General features: G+C 42.1%; 1 protein-coding gene across 3 annotated transcripts in view; it reads left to right on the top strand.

The window, feature by feature from the left end:
- brwd1 (bromodomain and WD repeat domain containing 1) overlaps positions 1-19,207 on the top strand; it is a 213,785-nt gene that overhangs the window by 42,979 nt on the left and 151,599 nt on the right. For all 3 annotated transcript variants that reach the window (XR_006313234.1, XM_043701210.1, XM_043701209.1), the window contains exons 13-14: positions 622-720; positions 8,167-8,320. Coding sequence is in view for 2 of the 3 variants with exons in the window: in XM_043701210.1 (XP_043557145.1) it covers positions 622-720; positions 8,167-8,320 (253 nt within the window). In the remaining variant the exon portion in view is untranslated. The remainder of the gene's footprint in view (positions 1-621; positions 721-8,166; positions 8,321-19,207) is intronic.

The raw sequence follows: 19,207 nt of genomic DNA, 5'->3' as shown, positions 1-19,207 counted from the left end.
ACTGTCCCCTTGACCTGTCCGGACTTGTCCGACCTGCCCAGCTCGTTTTCCACCTATCCACTCCACCCTCTCCTCCCTGACCTATCACCTTCATCTCCTTCCCCACTGACCTATTGTACTCTATGCTACTCTCTCCCCCCCCCCCCCCTCCTCTAGCTTATCTCTCCATGTTTCAGGCTCTCTGCCTTTATTCCTGATGAAGGGCTTTTGCCCGAAACGTCGATTTTGCCTGTCCTCGGATGCTGCCTGAATTGCTGTGCTCTTCCAGCACCACTAATCCAGAATCTGGTTTCCAGCATCTGCAGTCATTGTTTTTACCTATTTGCTCCATTAAGTCAGTCACCCCTATTTTCAAATGGTGCAGTGAAACCATTCATTGACTCGTGCAGTCCCTAGTTCCCCAGGAACTAAATATATTCACTGCTTTGAATTTTATGGTGTTTTGTACATGTGGATTTTGAATTGTTTAATTGTTCTTCGAAATAAACTAGTTGCCAAGATTTTCAGGCGTTAAATTTTGTAAGATTCTTTTTCAAGTGTCGTTTAAAAATTAAAATCTTATTTATTCAAGAGGCTTATCCTGTATATTATTAATGTTAGTATTCTTTTTGTACGAAACAGATTGGTCAGTGGTAGCAGAGATGGAACAGCACGGATCTGGCAATATCAGTATCAGGAGTGGAAAAGTATCTTGCTGGACATGGGTGCTCAGTTGCCAGGGTAAGCTTGGGTTTTGTGAAATTTCTGTCCACTGTTGCTATGTGTTAACTTATTTGCAAGTGCTTTTAAAGTACGTAGCTGAAATGACCAGATGTTTAGATTTGTATGTTGTGTTGAATGTAACTGTACAGTGATTTGTAGTTCCGTTTTGAAGAAAGGGACTTGGTGAAGCTTCAAGGAGATTTGCAAATGAAGGAAAACAGTAGAAAAATGCAAGGAGATTGTCTTTGAGATTTGTAACAATCTCAGACTTAAACCCTTCAAAAGCTGCTGTCTTTTACTGGTGGTAACAAATTTGAATTGATTCTTGATGTCCAAAAATATTGATGCTGTGATAAGTAGTTTGTTACTTCTGTTGTACAGTATGATGGTACTATGGATTTAAGAGATTTATTTTGTCATTGTTTTATGAAGAAAGGTTGAGTCAGAGGTGTACTCTGCTTAAAGCTAATAACACAAACAGCTTGTGAAGCCTTAGGCTTTTTAAATTTGAAATAACTGAAGCAGCCTGAATGGGTGGGGTGAAGCTCCCACAGAACCAGGATTTTTAGCTTGAGCTTTCTGCAATTTGCTGGAGTCTTGAAGTTGGCTGTGGAAGCTGTTAGTAATCTCCATTTCAGCTATAGGTTGGAGTTCTCTTCCTGCTGCTAGAATTGCATGTGAGACCATCTGTTTTTCTGAATTGGCTTTTATCAAGGGTGTGTTTATGGGACGTTACTGTATTGAACAGTTAATAGGTAGCAGTTGCTAATTTATTTCCTTAGGTATTTCAATAGAGTTACATTTAAGCCAATTCTTTTTATTTTTCTGTATTTTAATTATAGTGTAAAAAAAAAAGTTTTTCTTAAAGACTAGTTTAAGCAATTGAATTGCATCTGGAATGCAACACCTTACACTTACTATCTAGGCTAACCTTTTCTTATTAATGAGATATCTTTAAAATATGTTTTGAAGAGGTTTGGTCAGGTTAAGAACAAATTAGAAGCTCTTTTCAGGATCAAAATCTCCACTTCCAGGTTGCGTTTAGGATTATTGGACTCTAAGGCACTGAGTGGTGTGTTTTGGTGTTTGTTTCAGGTGTTGCATTTGGTTGGTTTAAATATTGTGTGCATTCTGTAGTAATGGCTCTTTCAATAAGTGTTTCCTGGGGTGGAAGAAGTCTCTTCAGAAGTTTTACAGAAAATGAGCAAGGCAAAGCTTTTTGGAATTGGCAATTGGTTTCCTTTGTCCATGCAAAAAGGAGAGGTAATTGCAGCAATAGCGCACCCTTTATGATTGCAGGAAAGGCCAACAGAATTATTGGAGATGGCTAAAATTCGATTGCAAATGAAACAGCTTAAACATCAAAAGGAAATGAAGCAGTTTGAATTAGGATTGAAAGTAGAAGAAAAGCAGGGAGAGAGAATAGCACTAGCAGAGGAAAAAGAGAATAGCCCTGGCAGAGGAGAGGAAGGAATAGCCCTGGCAGAGGAGAGGGGGAAAAAGAAAAATTTTGATCTTTGGAGGTTGGAATTGAGAGCTCAAAGTTGACTTAAAATGGCAGAGGTAGCGGTGAAAGGTAGAAGTAGTGATGAGGACAGTGTTGGAGAGCAATGCCAATGTAGCCAAAGGTCTGGTGTGGATCTCTTTAAAAATGTCCAAGTGTTGACAAAGTTTGAGAAGGATGTAGAAGCCTTTTTCATCTCTTTTGAGAAAGTGGCTGGTGACCATGTGGGTATTGTTGATCCAAACAAAATCGGTAGGTAGAGATAGGAAGGTATTCGCTATCAGAGGAGGTAGCTGGGGAGTATGATGAGGTGTCAAAAAAAACCATCTTAAGTGCATATGAACTATTACCAGTAGCCTACAGATAACATTTTTGGAATCGAAGGAGGAAATCTGGTCAAAAATACATTGAGTTTGAAGGATCAAACAAAGTAATTTTGATTGGTGGATAAGGGCATAGAAAGTATATCAAACATATATACTTAGAGATGATTATTTTGAAGGAGTTCAAAAATTCACTTCCTGATGTTGTGAGAACTTGTGGAAGAGAAGAGAGTTAAGACCGGAAGATTAGCAATGGAAATCGCAGATATTTGAGTTGGTTCATAAATCAAAGTTTTGCTTCCAATGTCACTTTAATGTCAATGTAAGGGATAAAAATTGGGGAAAAGAGAAGTTCTTGGGTGAGAAGGGAAAAGGAGAGCTCATTGAAGACAGTTTACCACAGGGTAAAAAAGAAACCCATGATATGGAAAAGAGAAGTAAAAAAGATCCTGGGAGCAAGTCAACATTTAATGGTGAGAGATGAGAGGATATGTAATTCAGAAGGTGTATTGCCAGAAAAAAAATCATATGGAATTCATGGTGAGAAGAACATGTAAAGTGAGGTTGGGCAGTCCGCTGAAAAGTGAAGTGATGGTTTATCCTTGATAATGATACAGCTGGATCACAGGTGGGAGTGAAGCCCATTGTGGTTGAAAAGCCAGTGGAAAATTAAGCAACTGTGGTGTTAAAAGATGAACATCCTGGGATTTTTCCTGACTCTGTGGTAACAAAGTTCACAAAGCCACAGGTGGAAACGAGGAGAAGTCAAAGAATAAATATAACAAAGTTGGAAGTGGAATTATCAGAGACCATGTTTGATTGAATGGTTGAGGAAAGATGAGAACGGGTGAAGGGCAAAGTGGATATTTTTAATTGAGAGAAATTTGCTGAGTTACAACAAAGGTACAAAGCTGAAGCAGTTGTATTAAAACCGAAGATGAATCTGAGTGATGGTTATGGAAAGGTGGTGTTGCATGTGAATTGCTATTAGGCCAAAATACAAAAACATTTTTTTGGCCTGGACTGCATAAGAATGGTTATAACACAGAGTGAAGAACCAAGTTTAGATTCTGAATTGGACATTCCTCACATTGATTTCGTCAATGAGGAACTTGATAAAAATTGGAATAAGTGATTGAGTTACATTCCAGAGGAACATAGAGATGACTTGAAAGAGTTATTAGAATCACATGTAGAGATATATGGGAATACGCTAGGAAGTACTATTCTGATTATGCATAAGTAGATATAGGAAATGGTGTTCCAGTTAGGTAACCTGAGCCCCTAAAGTTGGTACAAGTTCAAAAAGAGATTGATTGTATGCTCAAAGACAACTTAATTGAAGTGAGTTGCAGTGACTGGAGCTCACCCATAGTAATGGTGCCAAAATCAGATAGTACCCAACAATTATGTGTGGACTATCGCAAAGTCAATGCCATTAGAAAATCTGATTTGTATCCTATTCAATGTTTGTTTTGAAAAGGTGGGACAAGCAACTTGTATTTCAAAATTGGACTTAGTCAGAGGATACTGGCAGGTACCTTTGTCCAAAAGAGTGAAGGAAATTTTGTCTTTGATGACATCGAATGGACTGTAGCAGTTTAAAGTCATGCCACTTTAAAATATGAAAAATGTACCAGCCACATTTCCAGCACGAACTAACAAAGTCATTTCGGGATTACCCAATTGTCTTGTGTACATAACGATCTGGTGATTTTTAGTCACAAATGGAAGGAACATTGGAGAATCTACAAGAATTGTTCGATCGACTTCGGGTGCTGGCATTGGTGATCAACCTGGCTAAGAGTGAATTCACAAAAGCCCAAGTCACATTCCTGGACCATGTCATGGACTTGGATAAATGGCCACATGGGATGTGAAAACAAGGATTATTGGGGAGTTTCACATTGGATCGATGAAGAGGGAAGTACAATGATTCTGGAGTGGTTTTTATCAGAAGTTCATACCGCAGTGGTTGCTTCACTGACTTGTCGAAGTACAGAAAATTTTCAGTGGACCGAGGGGTGTCAGAAGGGATTTGATAGCCTGCAAGCTGTGTTAATCACTGCCCCAGTGAGCGCAATACCTATGCCATCCCGTATTCCCAATTCTTCCGCCTCCGCCGTATCTGCTCCCAGGAGGACCAGTTCCACCATAGAACACACCAGATGGCCACCTTCTTTAGAGACTGCACTTTCCCTCCCCACGTGGTTAAAGATGCCCTCCAACGCATCTCATCCACATCCCGCACCTCCGCCCTCAGACCCCACCGCTCCAACCGTAACAAGGACAGAACGCCCCTGGTGCTCACCTTCCACCCTACAAACCTCCGCATAAACCAAATCATCCGCCGACATTTCCGCCACCTCCAAACAGACCCCACCACCAGGGATATATTTCCCTCCCAACCCCTTTCCGCCTTCCGCAAAGACCGTTCCCTCCGTGACTACCTGGTCAGGTCCACGCCCCCCTACGACCCACCCTCCCATCCTGGCACTTTCCCCTGCCACCGCAGGAACTGTAAAACCTGTGCCCACACCTCCTCCCTCACCTCCATCCAAGGCCCTAAAGGAGCCTTCCACATCCATCAAAGTTTTACCTGCACATCCACCAATATCATTTATTGTATCCGTTGCTCCCGATGCGGTCTCCACTACATTGGGGAGACTGGGCGCCTCCTAGCAGAGCGCTTTAGGGAACATCTCTGAGACACCCTCACCAATCAACCAAACCTCCATGTGGCCCAACATTTCAACTCCCCCTCCCACTCTGCCGAGGACATGGAGTTCCTGGGCCTTCTTCACCGCCGCTCCCTCACCACCAGACGCCTGGAGGAAGAATGCCTCATCTTCCGCCTTGGAACACTTCAACCCCAGGGCATCAATGTGGACTTCAACAGCTTCCTCATTTCCCCTTCCCCCACCTCATCCTAGTTTCAAACTTCCAACTCTGCACTGTCCCCTTGACTTGTCTGGATTTGTCCGACCTGCCTAGCTCCTTTTCCACCTATCCACTCCACCCTCTCCTCCCTGACCTATCACCTTCATCTCCTCTCCCACTCACCCATTGTACTCTATATGCTACTTTCTCCCCACCCCCACCCTCCTCTAGCTTATCTCTCCACGCTTCAGGCTCTCTGCCTTTATTCCTGATGAAGGGCTTTTGCCCGAAACGTCGATTTCGCTGTTCGTTGGATGCTGCCTGAATTGCTGTGCTCTTCCAGCACCACTGATCCAGAATCTGGTTTCCAGCATTTGCAGTCGTTGTTTTTACCTAATTATGCAAAGCCATTCAAGGTGACTTGAAAATGTGTTGCTGGAAAAGCGCAGCAGGTCAGGCAGCATCCAAGGAGCCGGAGAATCGACGTTTCGGGCATGAGCCCTTCTTCAGGTGACTATCAATTTGAGTGATATGGGTGTCGGTGCTGTACTCTTGCAAGAAGACAAGGAGAAGATAGACCTATTGGATATTTTTCCAGAAAATTGAATAATCATCAACAGAAATATTCCCACAATTGAGAAGGAGACTTTGAGTTTAATGCTGGTGTTATAACGTTTCAACATTTATATTGCCAGCAATGTGTCTGAGACAGTTGTGTAAATACTGATCGTAACACTTGAAAGTTTTTCGGAAAATTTAAGGATAAAATTCAAAACTCTTTAGATGGAGCTTATTATTGCCGCCATTCAGTTTGAAAATGATACTCGTGGCAGGACAAGAGAACATAATTGCTGATGCGTTGTTGTGGCTTCAAAGGACGATGAGACGTTTGGTGGCAGGAAAAAATGGACTGTAGTTTTCCATGTTTGACTCCTAGCATGCAATGTAATGTATGTGCATTGTGGTGTACTAATAGCTTCCGGCTAAAGGTCTTTAAAAAATGAAACCACCTTTGTATGTTGGCTGATTTGTTTTACGGTATGTCATGTGATGATACTGTGGCTTTGAGGTATATTTTGTCCTAGTTTTTGTTTTGAAGAAAGTTTGAGACAGAGGTGCCAGAGCAATCTGCTTAAAGCCATTAAAATAAACAGCTTATGAGGCCTTTGGGCTTTTTAAAAAAAAAAGTTGGAATAATAGAAGCAGCCTGAATGGGTGGAGCCAAGTTCCCACAGAACCAGGATTTTTAGTTTAACTTTCTGCAGTTGCTGGGGCTTTGAAGCTGGAAGCTGTTATTTTTCTCTCTCTCTCCCTCTCTCTCTCTCACTCTCTCTCTCTCTCTCTCTCTGTGTGTCTCTCTCGCTCTCTCTCTCTCGCTCTCTCTCTCTCGCTCTCTCTCTCTCGCTCTCTCCTCTCTCGCGCTCTCTCTCGCGCTCTCTCTCGCGCTCTCTCTCGCGCTCTCTCTCGCGCTCTCTCTCGCGCTCTCTCTCGCGCTCTCTCTCGCGCTCTCTCTCGCGCTCTCTCTCGCGCTCTCTCTCGCGCTCTCTCTCGCGCTCTCTCTCGCGCTCTCTCTCGCGCTCTCTCTCGCGCTCTCTCTCGCGCTCTCTCTCGCGCTCTCTCTCGCGCTCTCTCTCGCGCTCTCTCTCGCGCTCTCTCTCGCGCTCTCTCTCGCGCTCTCTCTCGCGCTCTCTCTCGCGCTCTCTCTCGCGCTCTCTCTCGCGCTCTCTCTCGCGCTCTCTCTCGCGCTCTCTCTCGCGCTCTCTCTCGCGCTCTCTCTCGCGCTCTCTCTCGCGCTCTCTCTCGCGCTCTCTCTCGCGCTCTCTCTCGCGCTCTCTCTCGCGCTCTCTCTCGCGCTCTCTCTCGCGCTCTCTCTCGCGCTCTCTCTCGCGCTCTCTCTCGCGCTCTCTCTCGCGCTCTCTCTCGCGCTCTCTCTCGCGCTCTCTCTCGCGCTCTCTCTCGCGCTCTCTCTCGCGCTCTCTCTCGCGCTCTCTCTCGCGCTCTCTCTCGCGCTCTCTCTCGCGCTCTCTCTCGCGCTCTCTCTCGCGCTCTCTCTCGCGCTCTCTCTCGCGCTCTCTCTCGCGCTCTCTCTCGCGCTCTCTCTCGCGCTCTCTCTCGCGCTCTCTCTCGCGCTCTCTCTCGCGCTCTCTCTCGCGCTCTCTCTCGCTCTCTCTCAGCTAAAAGCTGGCATTCACTTCCTGCTGCTATAATTATATGGGTGACAACCTATTTTACTGAATTTGTCTTTGCTAAGTATGTGTTTACAGGATGTTATAATATTAGAACAGTTAATTTTTAATAGTTAATATATTATTTTGTTAGACATTTTAATAGAATTGCAATTCAACCAATTTTCTTTTTATTTTATCTGTAATTTAATTGTAGTGTAAAAAGTGTTTTGCTTAAAATCAAGTAGCTTGACCAATCAAATTGCATCTGGACCACAACACCTTACTCTTGCTTTAAAATAAGAAAAGGTTAGGATCTCGACTATCTTAACATTTTTGAGGGGGTTTCGTCTGGTCTGTAGAAGATCTTGAAGATATGGTTTTCATACAGATCTTTAGCAAATGGCAAAAACATAAAAGGTTGATTATCTTGTGATAAGAGAGTGACTGTTATTTTCTGAATTTTGTTTTCATCTAATTTCCAGATTTGTCATTTTTCTTTGATTTTTGGTCATTGTGTGTTACCTTTTTCCCCCAAAATGTTTCATTTTTGCCTTTCTCAATGTGCAACTGCTTGTTGTCTGTTCTTTAGAATCAGCTCCTGTCCAGGGGATGATAAGGTCACAAAACTTAAAGTGACAATGGTTGCATGGGATCGTCATGATGACAATGTTATCACTGCAGTGAATAACCATACACTAAAGGTGTGGAATTCATATACTGGACAGTTGCTGCACATCTTAATGGTAAGTGGTATCCAACAACTGACCAGGAGAAAGTGAGGACTGCAGATGCTGGAGATCAGAGTCGAAGAGTGTGCTGCTGGAAAAGCACAGCAGGTCAGGCAGTATCTGAAGAGCAGGAGAATCGACGTTTCAGGCATAAGCCCTTCATCAGGATTGAGGCCTGTGGACCTTACGAAGGGCTTATGCCTGAAACGTCGATTCTCCTCCTCGGATGCTGTGCTTTTCCAGTACCACACTCTTCAACAACTGACAAGGGCATCATTTAAGATATGAAGTTACTATCACTGACCCAAAGTGGAATGAATAAATGCTGCCATGCTTTTGTGAAGCTTCGAAACTAAAGAAGCCCGTTTGTTGGCTTGTGTTCCTAAGATAAACTAAAGCAGATGCTGAAGATGTGAAATAAAAACAGCACACTGGAGAAACTGATCAGGTCTGCGGAGAGAGAAAAACCATGTTAGCAATTTAACAGAAATATAATACATCTGAATGAAAGAGCCATAAGAGAATCAAAATATAAACTCGATGTCTCCCTCCACAGAAATGACATGCTGAGTTTATCCATACTTTGTTTTTATTTCATTTTATTAGGTTGTTTGTTTAAATTTTATCTTTTCAGTATGGTATAAGATCAAGAACATGAGGTCTTATACAACTTAGAGTAGATATGAACATGTTGAGGTTGCAGTCTTAGCTCTGCTGTTGGATAATTGGAATCTGATGGCCTGCTGTCTCACTGCAAGAGCAATGGGATTTGATAATTTCCATATGGCCAGTTCAAATTAATTGACGTCGTCCTTGGAATCACGATTTGTAAACCTGAAGAGAAACTGAAACACAACCTGTGTTCAAAAACCACAGAACAAAAACTATTATCAAGCCTATACATGTGTGCCTGAAATTACCTTATTTGAAAAGCCTAAAATATTGTCACAATGAATAATGTAAATATCTTGACTTGCATCACTTGTGATAGGTTACTTGTGTGCTTTAATGATCGTGTACTCATGAGCAAAGGATAATGAAATACTGTTACTGCTGTCTCTCTATCCATCTCTTCTTGCACATTTTCTCCCTCAAGCTTTTAATTTTTGGTTTTGCTTTATTTCTAATCTAACCTGTTTCTTTAGTAACAGTTCTTTTTCTGTCTCTTCAAAATATATTTCCTTCTTGATGAAGCTTTCATTTTGATGTTGGGAGAAGCATAAAATAAATTAGCCTGAAAAAGTGAAGCTTTTTGCTTGTTCTTCAATTGATTATTAGAAGTTTTAAGGTTAATCTAATTAACCATACAGATTTGACTGGGTTAATTTTTACTTTCAAGCATTTCTCTCATGTGACCACCCTGATAGTTGCAGAAAGTAACTTTTTTCATAGTCAGGGTTTAATGTAACATTTCAACTGAATAGTAGATATTGGCAATGGCTTACTTGATAGCATTTATCTGTGAGCATTAGGTTGAGGGCGTAAATTTCCCTCAAACTGTTAAGCTATTGAAACTAACATTTCATAGGCACGATCAGAGCCGCTGTCTGTCATTTGAAATATTAAGCGCAAGCTCCGTCTGCTAACTCAGGAGAAGATAAACGCTTAGATGACACTGTACCAGTAAGATCGGGGAGTTTTCTCAACACCAAGCCAATATTTATCAACAAGGCAGATTGGTTACAAGTTTGGCTGCTTGTCATCTAGACTTCAAAAATTGCGAGCTGTTTTGACTTCAAAATTGGCATCTATGGTAAGTGATCTATGGTATCATTTTGGTAAGTGATTGGCGGGCTTGCAGGAAGAGTCTACAGGAAATACATAAGAATTGGCAAATTATATACTCAACAGTGTATAATGCAAACTTGACACTACTTGAACCCAATAAGCATATCCTAACATGAAAGACCATCCCACCAGTGTTATTTGAAGAACCACTTTTTCAACTTAGTAACTGATTTATTTTCATTAGCTCTTGCTACAATTGCAGAGGTGTTTGATTTCTCAAGTTCTTTTAAAGTTGCTGAAGTCCACAAAAATGCTGAAGGACTTTGCCCTGATTTCAGTTCTCCGGTTCTCGGCACAGTTGTAGCAGTATCCAATTCCCTTGGACTACAATATGGCGTGGAGAAAAGAGAGGGGTGAAACAGCACATCTCAAGCTGCTAGAGAGAGAGAGATCTTGGCAGGAAACCAAACCATGGAATGATTCCTCTCCTTAATAAATTGTATTCTGCCATCGCATGAGTAAGGGCATCCTTCATGAAATTTGTCAACTGTTTCAGTCACAACTACAGAACAGGGAGAAAACAACTTTTTGATGGCTGTGAAGTTGAATGTGATTATGAACATGAAAACGTTGGGCTCCTTCCAGGCTGGAAGACATGATATAAGCAACATCTTTCCCATTTCTGATCCACTGTTGCATAATTGAGCCCCTGTGTTTTCTGACTTGAATATATTTAATTCTCCATTGCCAGAGAGAAGCAAGGGAACGAGCATATGGCTTCACAAAAATGTGCAGGTTCCATTTACTGCACATAGGTCACTTTCTGTGCACTGCTTGTCAACTCTGAGATGTACTGCTACTGAAAGGGATTCCAGTCCCTCAACATCCAGCTGGGGTATGCAACCATACACAGCCTGTCATGCAGGTTAGTGCCTGGTATCCTGGCAGGAGTCATGATATCTTGATCTATTTTCTTATTTGTTAATGGGATATGGGCATTGCTGGCAAGGCTAGCAGTTACTGTCTATCCCTTATTGCCTTTGAGAATGTGACAGCTGTCTTTGGAACCTGGTACAGTTGTGGAGTGTAGGTACATCTGAATTGCTGTTAGAAAAGGAGTTCTAGGATTTTGACCCACAGCAAAGAAGGAACAGCAACAAACAAAAACTAACAAACATAAAAGACCCAATACAACCCATGGACAAAACCAATGTCATCTACAAAATTCCATGCAAGGACTGCCACAAACACTATGTAGGCCAAACAGGAAGAAAGTTAGCCACCAGGATACATGAACACCAGTTAGCCACAACAAGACACGAGCCTCTCTCCCTCGTAGCCCGACACACGGATGAAAAAAACCACCATTTTGACTGGGACAACACATCTATCCTGGGACAGGCTAAGTAAAGACATGCCAGAGAATTCCTAGAGGCCTGGCACTCCAACCACAACGCCATAAACAAACACAAAGATCTAGATGCCATCTATCAACCCCTCAGAAAATGAACAGGAAATGACATCACCACAAACCCCAGGAACCCCATCCAGGAGAAAGATATAAATAGAAAGCAGGAGACAACCGCTTCGCTTCACTTGGAGGTCGCCACTGATGATATTACCTAGCCAGGTAATGAAACGTCTGGATATCAAACCTACAGCTCAGTGAGCAAACCTACACCCTAAATATAGGACCAAGTCACGATCGTGTGTGGCTTGGACGGGAACTTGCGGGAAGGGGTGATCCCATGAATTTGTTGCCCTTGTCCCTCTGAGTAGTCAAAGTTATTCATTTGAAAGATGCTGTCAAAGGAACCTTGATGAGTTGCTGCAATGCCTCTTATAGACTGTACAAACTGCTGCCACTGTGTACCAATGTTAGGGTCCATTTTTAAGTTGATGGATTGGGTGTTCTAGAAACATAGAATATGGGAATAGGAGCAGAACATTCAGTGCCCTGTAAACCTGCCTTGCCATTTAATATCATCATGGCAGATCATCCAATTCAATACTTAGTTCCTGCTTTCTCATTATTTCCTTTGATCTCTTTCTCCATGGGAGCTATGTTCTTCTTCCTTACTGAAAGTCTTCAATGTTTTGGTCTCAGTAGTTTCCTGTGGCAGAGAATTCCGTAAGCTCATCCCTCTCCGGGTAAAGAAATATAATTTCAGTCCTGAAAGGCCTATCCTTGGATTGTAATTCTTGGATTTAGACACCCCTGTCATTGAGACCATCTTTGCTGCATCTGCCATATCAAAAAATCTTGTTAGAATTTTATAGGTTTCTGAGATCCCTCCTCCTTAACTCCATTAAATGTAGACCTGAGTCCTGCAATCCCAGGAATCAGTCTGGTGTACCTTCTTCGCACTCCTCAATAGCTAGAATATCCATCCTCTTAAAAGGAGACCAAAAACTGTGCACAATGCGGTCTTACAAATGCCCCTACAGTTGCAGCAAATGTCAGTCAAGTGGGCTGTTGTGCTCTTGATGGTGTTTTTGGAACTGCTTTCCAGGGAATAGAAAAGTATGCTGTCACCCTCGTGACTTGTGCCTTGTAGTTGATGGACTGGCATTAGACAGAGGGGAAGTGAGTTACTTGCTGCAGGATTCCTCATCTCTGAGCTGCTGTTGAAACCACAGTGTTTATATACCGGTTTCTAGTCAATGGTAATCCCAGGATTTTGATAGAACTTAATGATGCTAATGCTGCTGAATATTGAGGGGATTTGTTAGATTCTTGTTGGAGATGGTCATTGTTTGGCAGTTTGGTGCCACTTATCAGCCTAAGCCTCAATTTTCTCTTAGTCGAGATGGATATGAACATGGACTGCTTCATTGTCTAAGGAGTAACAAATAGTGATTGTGATCAATGGATGTCTCCACTTCTAACCTTCTGATGGAGGATGGTCATTGATGCACCTGAAGGTCATTGGACGTAGGACACTCCTGCAGTGATATCCTGGGACTGAATTGATTGATCTTTAACAACCACAACTATCTTCCTTTGGGCTATGTAGGACTCCAAACTGTGAAGGGCCTCCCTTCTACTTTCCATTGACTTTATTAGATATAATTGATTCTCTCAGTTAATGCTGCCTTGATGTCCAGGGCTATCATTCTCATCTAATTTCTTTTCTTTGGTGTATTGAGGTCAGGAGCTGAGTGGCCCTGGTGAAATCCAAACTGAGCATGTATGAGCAGGTTATTGCGGAGCAAGTGCTGCTTGATATATTTGTCAGTGATCTCTTCCATCAACAGACCGATATTTCCAAGACATTTGAAACGAGTGAGATGGTCTTAACAAGAATAGTGCTGGGGAGGGGGACCTTGTGTATCATACTTTGTTATTTCACTGGATGTAGGTGTTGTGTTGGCCAGCGTATTTTGCTATCCATAAATGTTTTGGCCTCAATTGCTTTTTGTGGAAAAAAATCCCACAGGCTCACCACACTTGGGTGAAGACATTTGTCCTCATCTCCCTTACTCACGGGAGGCTCCAGTTGGCTTTGATGGACAACCTCAATCAGAATTGGCCCTAGAAAGCTCAGCTTTTACACATCTTGGTCGCATGAGTTGCAGGCAAGTGGAAGGTGCTGAGCTTGCAGAATATTCCACCCAGCTCATGACTTGTGTCAAGAAGTGGTATGTGGCAGTGACATGAGAATGAGTGCTGCTTTTTTTTTTGCAGTCTAAGCTTGCATGGCTGTAAGTTGATCTTGTATAACTTATGTTTCTACTTGCATTACAGCATGGGTATCTGGTGCCTTCTTCTCATTTTGCAATGGAAGATGAGGTGTCAGCCATCAGATATATTCTGACAGGGTTAATGAATTTGAGCACAATTTCAAAGCTGAAAAATGTAGCAGTCAGTCTCTCTTCAAAGCGCTGTGAAACGTTGGTGTGTAAATCCTTCATGTTTCTTGTTTTAGACCCAGATTTTATGGCAGGTCTGTATTTGATTGCACAGACCCATCATTCTGTTTCTGTGGCCTGCCACATTAAGTGTTCATCTGAATTCACTGTAACAGAATGCTCAGTGATCTTGCCCTCCATCCAGCTGACACTATACTACCCTTCATTTTGCCCTGGCTGCAAGCTGCGAGTTAACACTTTGCAGATCCTGCTTAAATATTTTCCTCTAAAGTGTGTGTGGTGTCAGTATATGATCTGCTGGCTGAAATTGTATGTGATGAGAATTCTTCAGTGTTTTTCTCTTTCACCTCCTAGTCCTTTTACTATTCTACAACTGCTTAGACAGATTGGAGTTCCTAGGCATTCAAAATGAGGAAGAGATGAGCAAGATTATGGTGATGGGAGACAATAGGTACATGCTTACCCAGTTTGCAGGCTGTAGTTGAAGAGAGTCAAAAAGTGTGGTGCAGGAAAAGCACAGCAGGTCAGGCAGCATCCAAATAGGTGAAGAGACCCTAACTCGTCGCTTCACTGCTGACCACTGTCTCCTGGGGCAAGACCATGCTCACAGCTGGTTAGATCATGTCTTAAATTATGCATTTCTTTTCTGCGCTACGTTGGTAGCCATACGTATCGCAAAATGATAGTTTCTGCTGTAGTGGTCAACTAGATGCCTGTCATTGTGTAATTTGGCTCAGGAGTGATTAACTCTGGAATGGCTAAGTCTGTTTTATTTGCTGTAGAGGAAGATATTGGGTGGAGAAGGTGCACAATTCACTATCTCTCTTTCTGAGCCTCTTTCTCGGTCAGCGAAGCTTTTTTTTGTGGTCCCCTTTTTTAACGCCTCTCTAAGCAATCTACCTCCAGAGGTCACAGCCATTGGTGACTGTTTCCCAGTTGTCAATGTTAGCATCTGTCATCTTCACTTCTTGTTTGTCCATATTCATATTGTTGAGCCACCATAGTCTTATCAGACCATAGGGCTGCGCTCTCAGGGAGAAACGGCCAATGGTGACTTAACCTGAGGGCCGCCATACTTCAGATGAGGGGAGAGCTTGAGAAGGAGAGTCCTTTATGGTAACCTTGACAGGTAATAGGAAATGAACCCATGTTGAAATTACATTGCTCTGTAAAGCAACCATCCAGCCAACTGAGCTAGGCTATTTTTGTTAGAGAGAAGAAGGTTGAGAAGTGACTTAATAGAGACATATAAGATAATCAGAGGGTTAGATAGGGTGGACAGGGAGAGCCTTTTTCCAAGTATGGTGACGGCGAGCACGAGAGGACACAACTTTAAATTGAGGGGTGATAGATATAGGACAGATGTCAGAGGTAGTTTCTTTACTTAGAGTAGTAAGGGTATGGAATGCTTTGCCTGCAACGGTAGTAGATTTGCCAACTTTAAGTACATTTAAGTCGTCATTGGGCAAGCATATGGATGTACGTGGAATAGTGTAGGTTAGATGGGCTTCAGATTGGTATGACAGGTCGGCGCAACATCGAGGGCCAAAGGGCCTGTACTGTGCTGTAATGTTCTATGTTCTAAACCGAGCTAAGGCTGGCTCAAGGCAGAGGAAGAGGCCAGACCAAAAATTGAAAGTACAAGGAGTGGAGCTTTTATAATTTGTAGTGATCAGGCATGTGAGGTCTAGGAGGCAGCCTTTCCAGAAGGACAAAATGCAAAGTAGTAAGTTAAATTTTTCTTTCATGATTTTCAACTTTGTTTTCTTGATCAGAAGTTTAAATTATGCCCAAAAGGAAGCAAGAAACTCTTCAGACTCCTTAAAGAAATCTTCAAATATAAATGACTTTGCTGAGATCATTGAAACCACACACCATCTTCAACACACAAACAGAAAGTACAAATCAGTGAGATTTTCACTCGCTGTAAAGTTGATGTCTTATGCACTATTTTGTGAAATGTTAGAAGTGAGTTCAGCACTGGAAAAGACATGGTAAGATTGGAAGTGGGCTATATAAAGTGACATGCATATTACTTTATTAGTTTACCACAACAGCTTGGAATTTTACAAATGCTTACTGAACTATCAGGTGATTGCATGATTCATCTTCTCAGCAAAAAGACCAGTTCTGATATACTAGCAGTTCTAATTTATATCATACTTGGAGTAAAGATTGATGCATTGCTGCATTTTTGTGCAAAACTTTCATGATTATGTGGCAAAGTGCGCACCACATACTTAACTGGCACAGCAAGAATTTACATTTGTAGAGTGCATTAATTAGGTCGTTATAGAAACAATTTCTGGATGACTTGTGCCAATCGAGTTTCCTTATGTTAGATGAAAGTGAAGTCACTAAAGTACTACCACACTCTGGGGCTGGTCTCAGACAGAGATGACTGGCAGTGACTTAACTAGAGGGTCACTACATTTCAGGTGGGGTGAGAATTTGAAAAGTTCAGTAATCTCAGTTGGTACTGTTACTGCATCACAAACTAGCCAAGCAGCCACTGAGCTAACCGACCCCCTTGCCCACTCACTCAGACAAAAATCTGATGTTTAGTGCAACAAGTATTGATTTTATACATCACTTTGACCAAAATCTGAATTTATTTAAGGGACTGACTTTGCAAGAAGTTTGGTACTGACTGCTGTCACAATGGAGACACAGTTGCAAGCAATCGAGCAACTGTTTTAACAGTTACCTTGATTTATAGAGGATGGTGATATTTTACATCAGGTGGCGATTGTTATGCCTGGAAAGAAAAAGAAGTAAATAGTGTTGTGACGAAATCAAGCAATGCATTGCTGTTAAAAGATGCTGGAATAGATGATGCTTCAGAGCAGGGATCAATTATGCTTGATATTGAAGCTCTTCTAAGAACACCCTCTTTGCATAAAATTGCAACATTTAAGAGGCATCTGGATGGGTATATGAATAGGAAGAGTTTGGAGGGATATGGGCTGGGTGCTGGCAGGTGGGACTAGATTAGTTTGGGATATCTGGTCGGCATGGAAACAGGTCTGTTTCCATGCTGTACATCTCTATGATTCAATAACAATGTATACAGGTCCCCTGACTATGTCAACTCAAAGAATTCATCAGCCACTGTGATGCAGTGGCATTTTGACCACTTAATGAAATTGCAGTTATGTCTTGACTGACTACTGCATAGAATAAGTGAATAAATGTAACAATCCAATAAACAAATCTTATCTGGAAATGCTTAAGCCACAATATCCCATTGCATTGATGGTTCTGCACAACATTTGAGGTTAACTCTGATCATTGTATATAAATTATTTCAGATAAGCGATTTGATAACTACTGAAGCTCTGCAATTTCCAAAGGCCAATGCTTTTAAATGCAGAATCTAGGTAAACATCTTTATGGTAGTGATGCAATTAGATTTCTGGCTACTTGAGATGAGCCTGCTGCAATCCTTCGATTTACTCAACTTCTACGTGATCACCACGTGGAGCTATGCCTGCAACAATCAAATCAATATTTGCTAAGCTCCTTAGCTGTAGGTTTGATATCCAGCTCAACTGTGACAGGCAGGCTTTCGAGAATATCTAGAAATTCTTCCATTCTGTGATAATCTACATGGATTACAATTTGCAGTAGTGATTCACCCATCTGTCCAACTGTTTATTGTAGTTTGTGGTGACCTTTTGTTTTCATAGATCTGTTCACTTTGGACTGTTGCCTTTTTCGACCCTTTTTACATGTCCTTAGTATGAGCCCTGTATCAAAGGGCACGTGAATATTCTGGCAAATGTTGTAGCTAGTAGTCATTGGTGCATCACCCATCAGTCTGTTGGACACACTTTTGTGCTTGGAGTTGACTCTGCATAAGGCATATATTATTCACACTTGGATCACTCTTGTAATTTGAGAAGCAATTGCTTGGCCTTAATGAGTTTTCATCACATTAATATTAGCCTTAAACCAGTCAGCATTTTACTGCTCTTGCTTGCCAGATGTTAAAAGCGTGGTATTGTAAGTGCCGCCTCAAAGTATGCTCCACTTCGATTTTACACATTGGGGGTAATGTCAGAATGTGTCATGTAAATTGAGTTAAGGTATTCTCTATTTTAATCTGGGCCCAAAGTATGGCTGACAATTCTAGGATGATATTTCTGTTTTGAATGACGAAGCTTCAATGTTTCTCTTTTAACCCTGGCCTTCAGGGAGTGAACTTTATTATAGTGAGTGTTGTGTATTGAGCAAATTGTTCAGAGTTACTTTTGGTGAGGATCAGGTTTAACTGCTGCAAATACCTTGATCTTAGATGTCTCTCCAGCATAGTTATTCTGAAACAAGGATTTGGCTCTATCCATCTTGTAGCAGTAAAACTTAAGAAATCTGGTTTTTCTTTATCCTTGATGTTTGAGGCTGGAGGGCCATGGCTTGTTGTTCACATCCACCCAAGTTAAAAGCTCTCGAGGCAAAGATGTTTCCGTGCTGACTCTGACTCTAGACTGACTGGGAGAGACTTGTGTATATGTTTGACTGTTTGTTTTGCAGAAAGCTTTCGATAAAGTCCCACATAGGAGGTTAGTGAGCAAAATTAGGGCGCATGGTATTGGGGGCCAAGTACTAACTTGGATTGAAAGTTAGTTGGTTGATAGGAAACAAAGGGTAGTGATAAACGGCTCAATTTCAGAATGGCAGGCAGTGACCAGTGGGGTACCGCAGGGATCAGTACTGGGACAGCAGCTTTTTACAAACATTAGCAAATTTGCTGATGATACTAAGCTGGGTGGCATGGTGAAATGTGATGATGTTAGGAGATTACAGGGTGACCTGGACAAGTTAGGTGAGTGGTCAGATGCAGTTTAATGTGGATAAATGTATGGTTATCTACTTTGGTGGCAAGAACAGGAAGGCAGATTACTACCTAAATGGATTCAATTTAGGTAAAGGGGCAGTACAAAGAGATCTGGGTGTTCTTGTACACCAGTCAATGAAGGTAAGCATGCAGGTACAGCAGGTAGTGAAGAAGGCTAATAGCATGCTGGCTGTCATACCAAGAGGGATTGAGTATAGAAGCAAAGAGGTGCTTCTGCAGCTATACAGGGCCCTGGTGAGACCACACCTGGAGTATTGTGCGCAGTTCTGGTTTCCAAATTTGAGGAAAGACATTCTGGCTATTGAGGGAGTGCAGCGTAGGTTCACGAGGTCAATTCCTGGAATGGCGGGACTACCTTATGCTGAAAGACTGGAGCAACTGGGCTTGTATACGCTTGCGTTTAGAAGACTGAGATGGGATCTGATTGAGACATATAAGATTAT

The sequence above is a fragment of the Chiloscyllium plagiosum genome, chromosome 12, assembly GCF_004010195.1.
Source record: "Chiloscyllium plagiosum isolate BGI_BamShark_2017 chromosome 12, ASM401019v2, whole genome shotgun sequence".
In the NCBI taxonomy this organism is placed as follows: Eukaryota; Metazoa; Chordata; class Chondrichthyes; order Orectolobiformes; family Hemiscylliidae; genus Chiloscyllium; species Chiloscyllium plagiosum.
The sequence above is the reverse complement of the archived record's forward strand: the minus strand, read 5'-3'. Positions and strand labels throughout refer to the sequence as shown.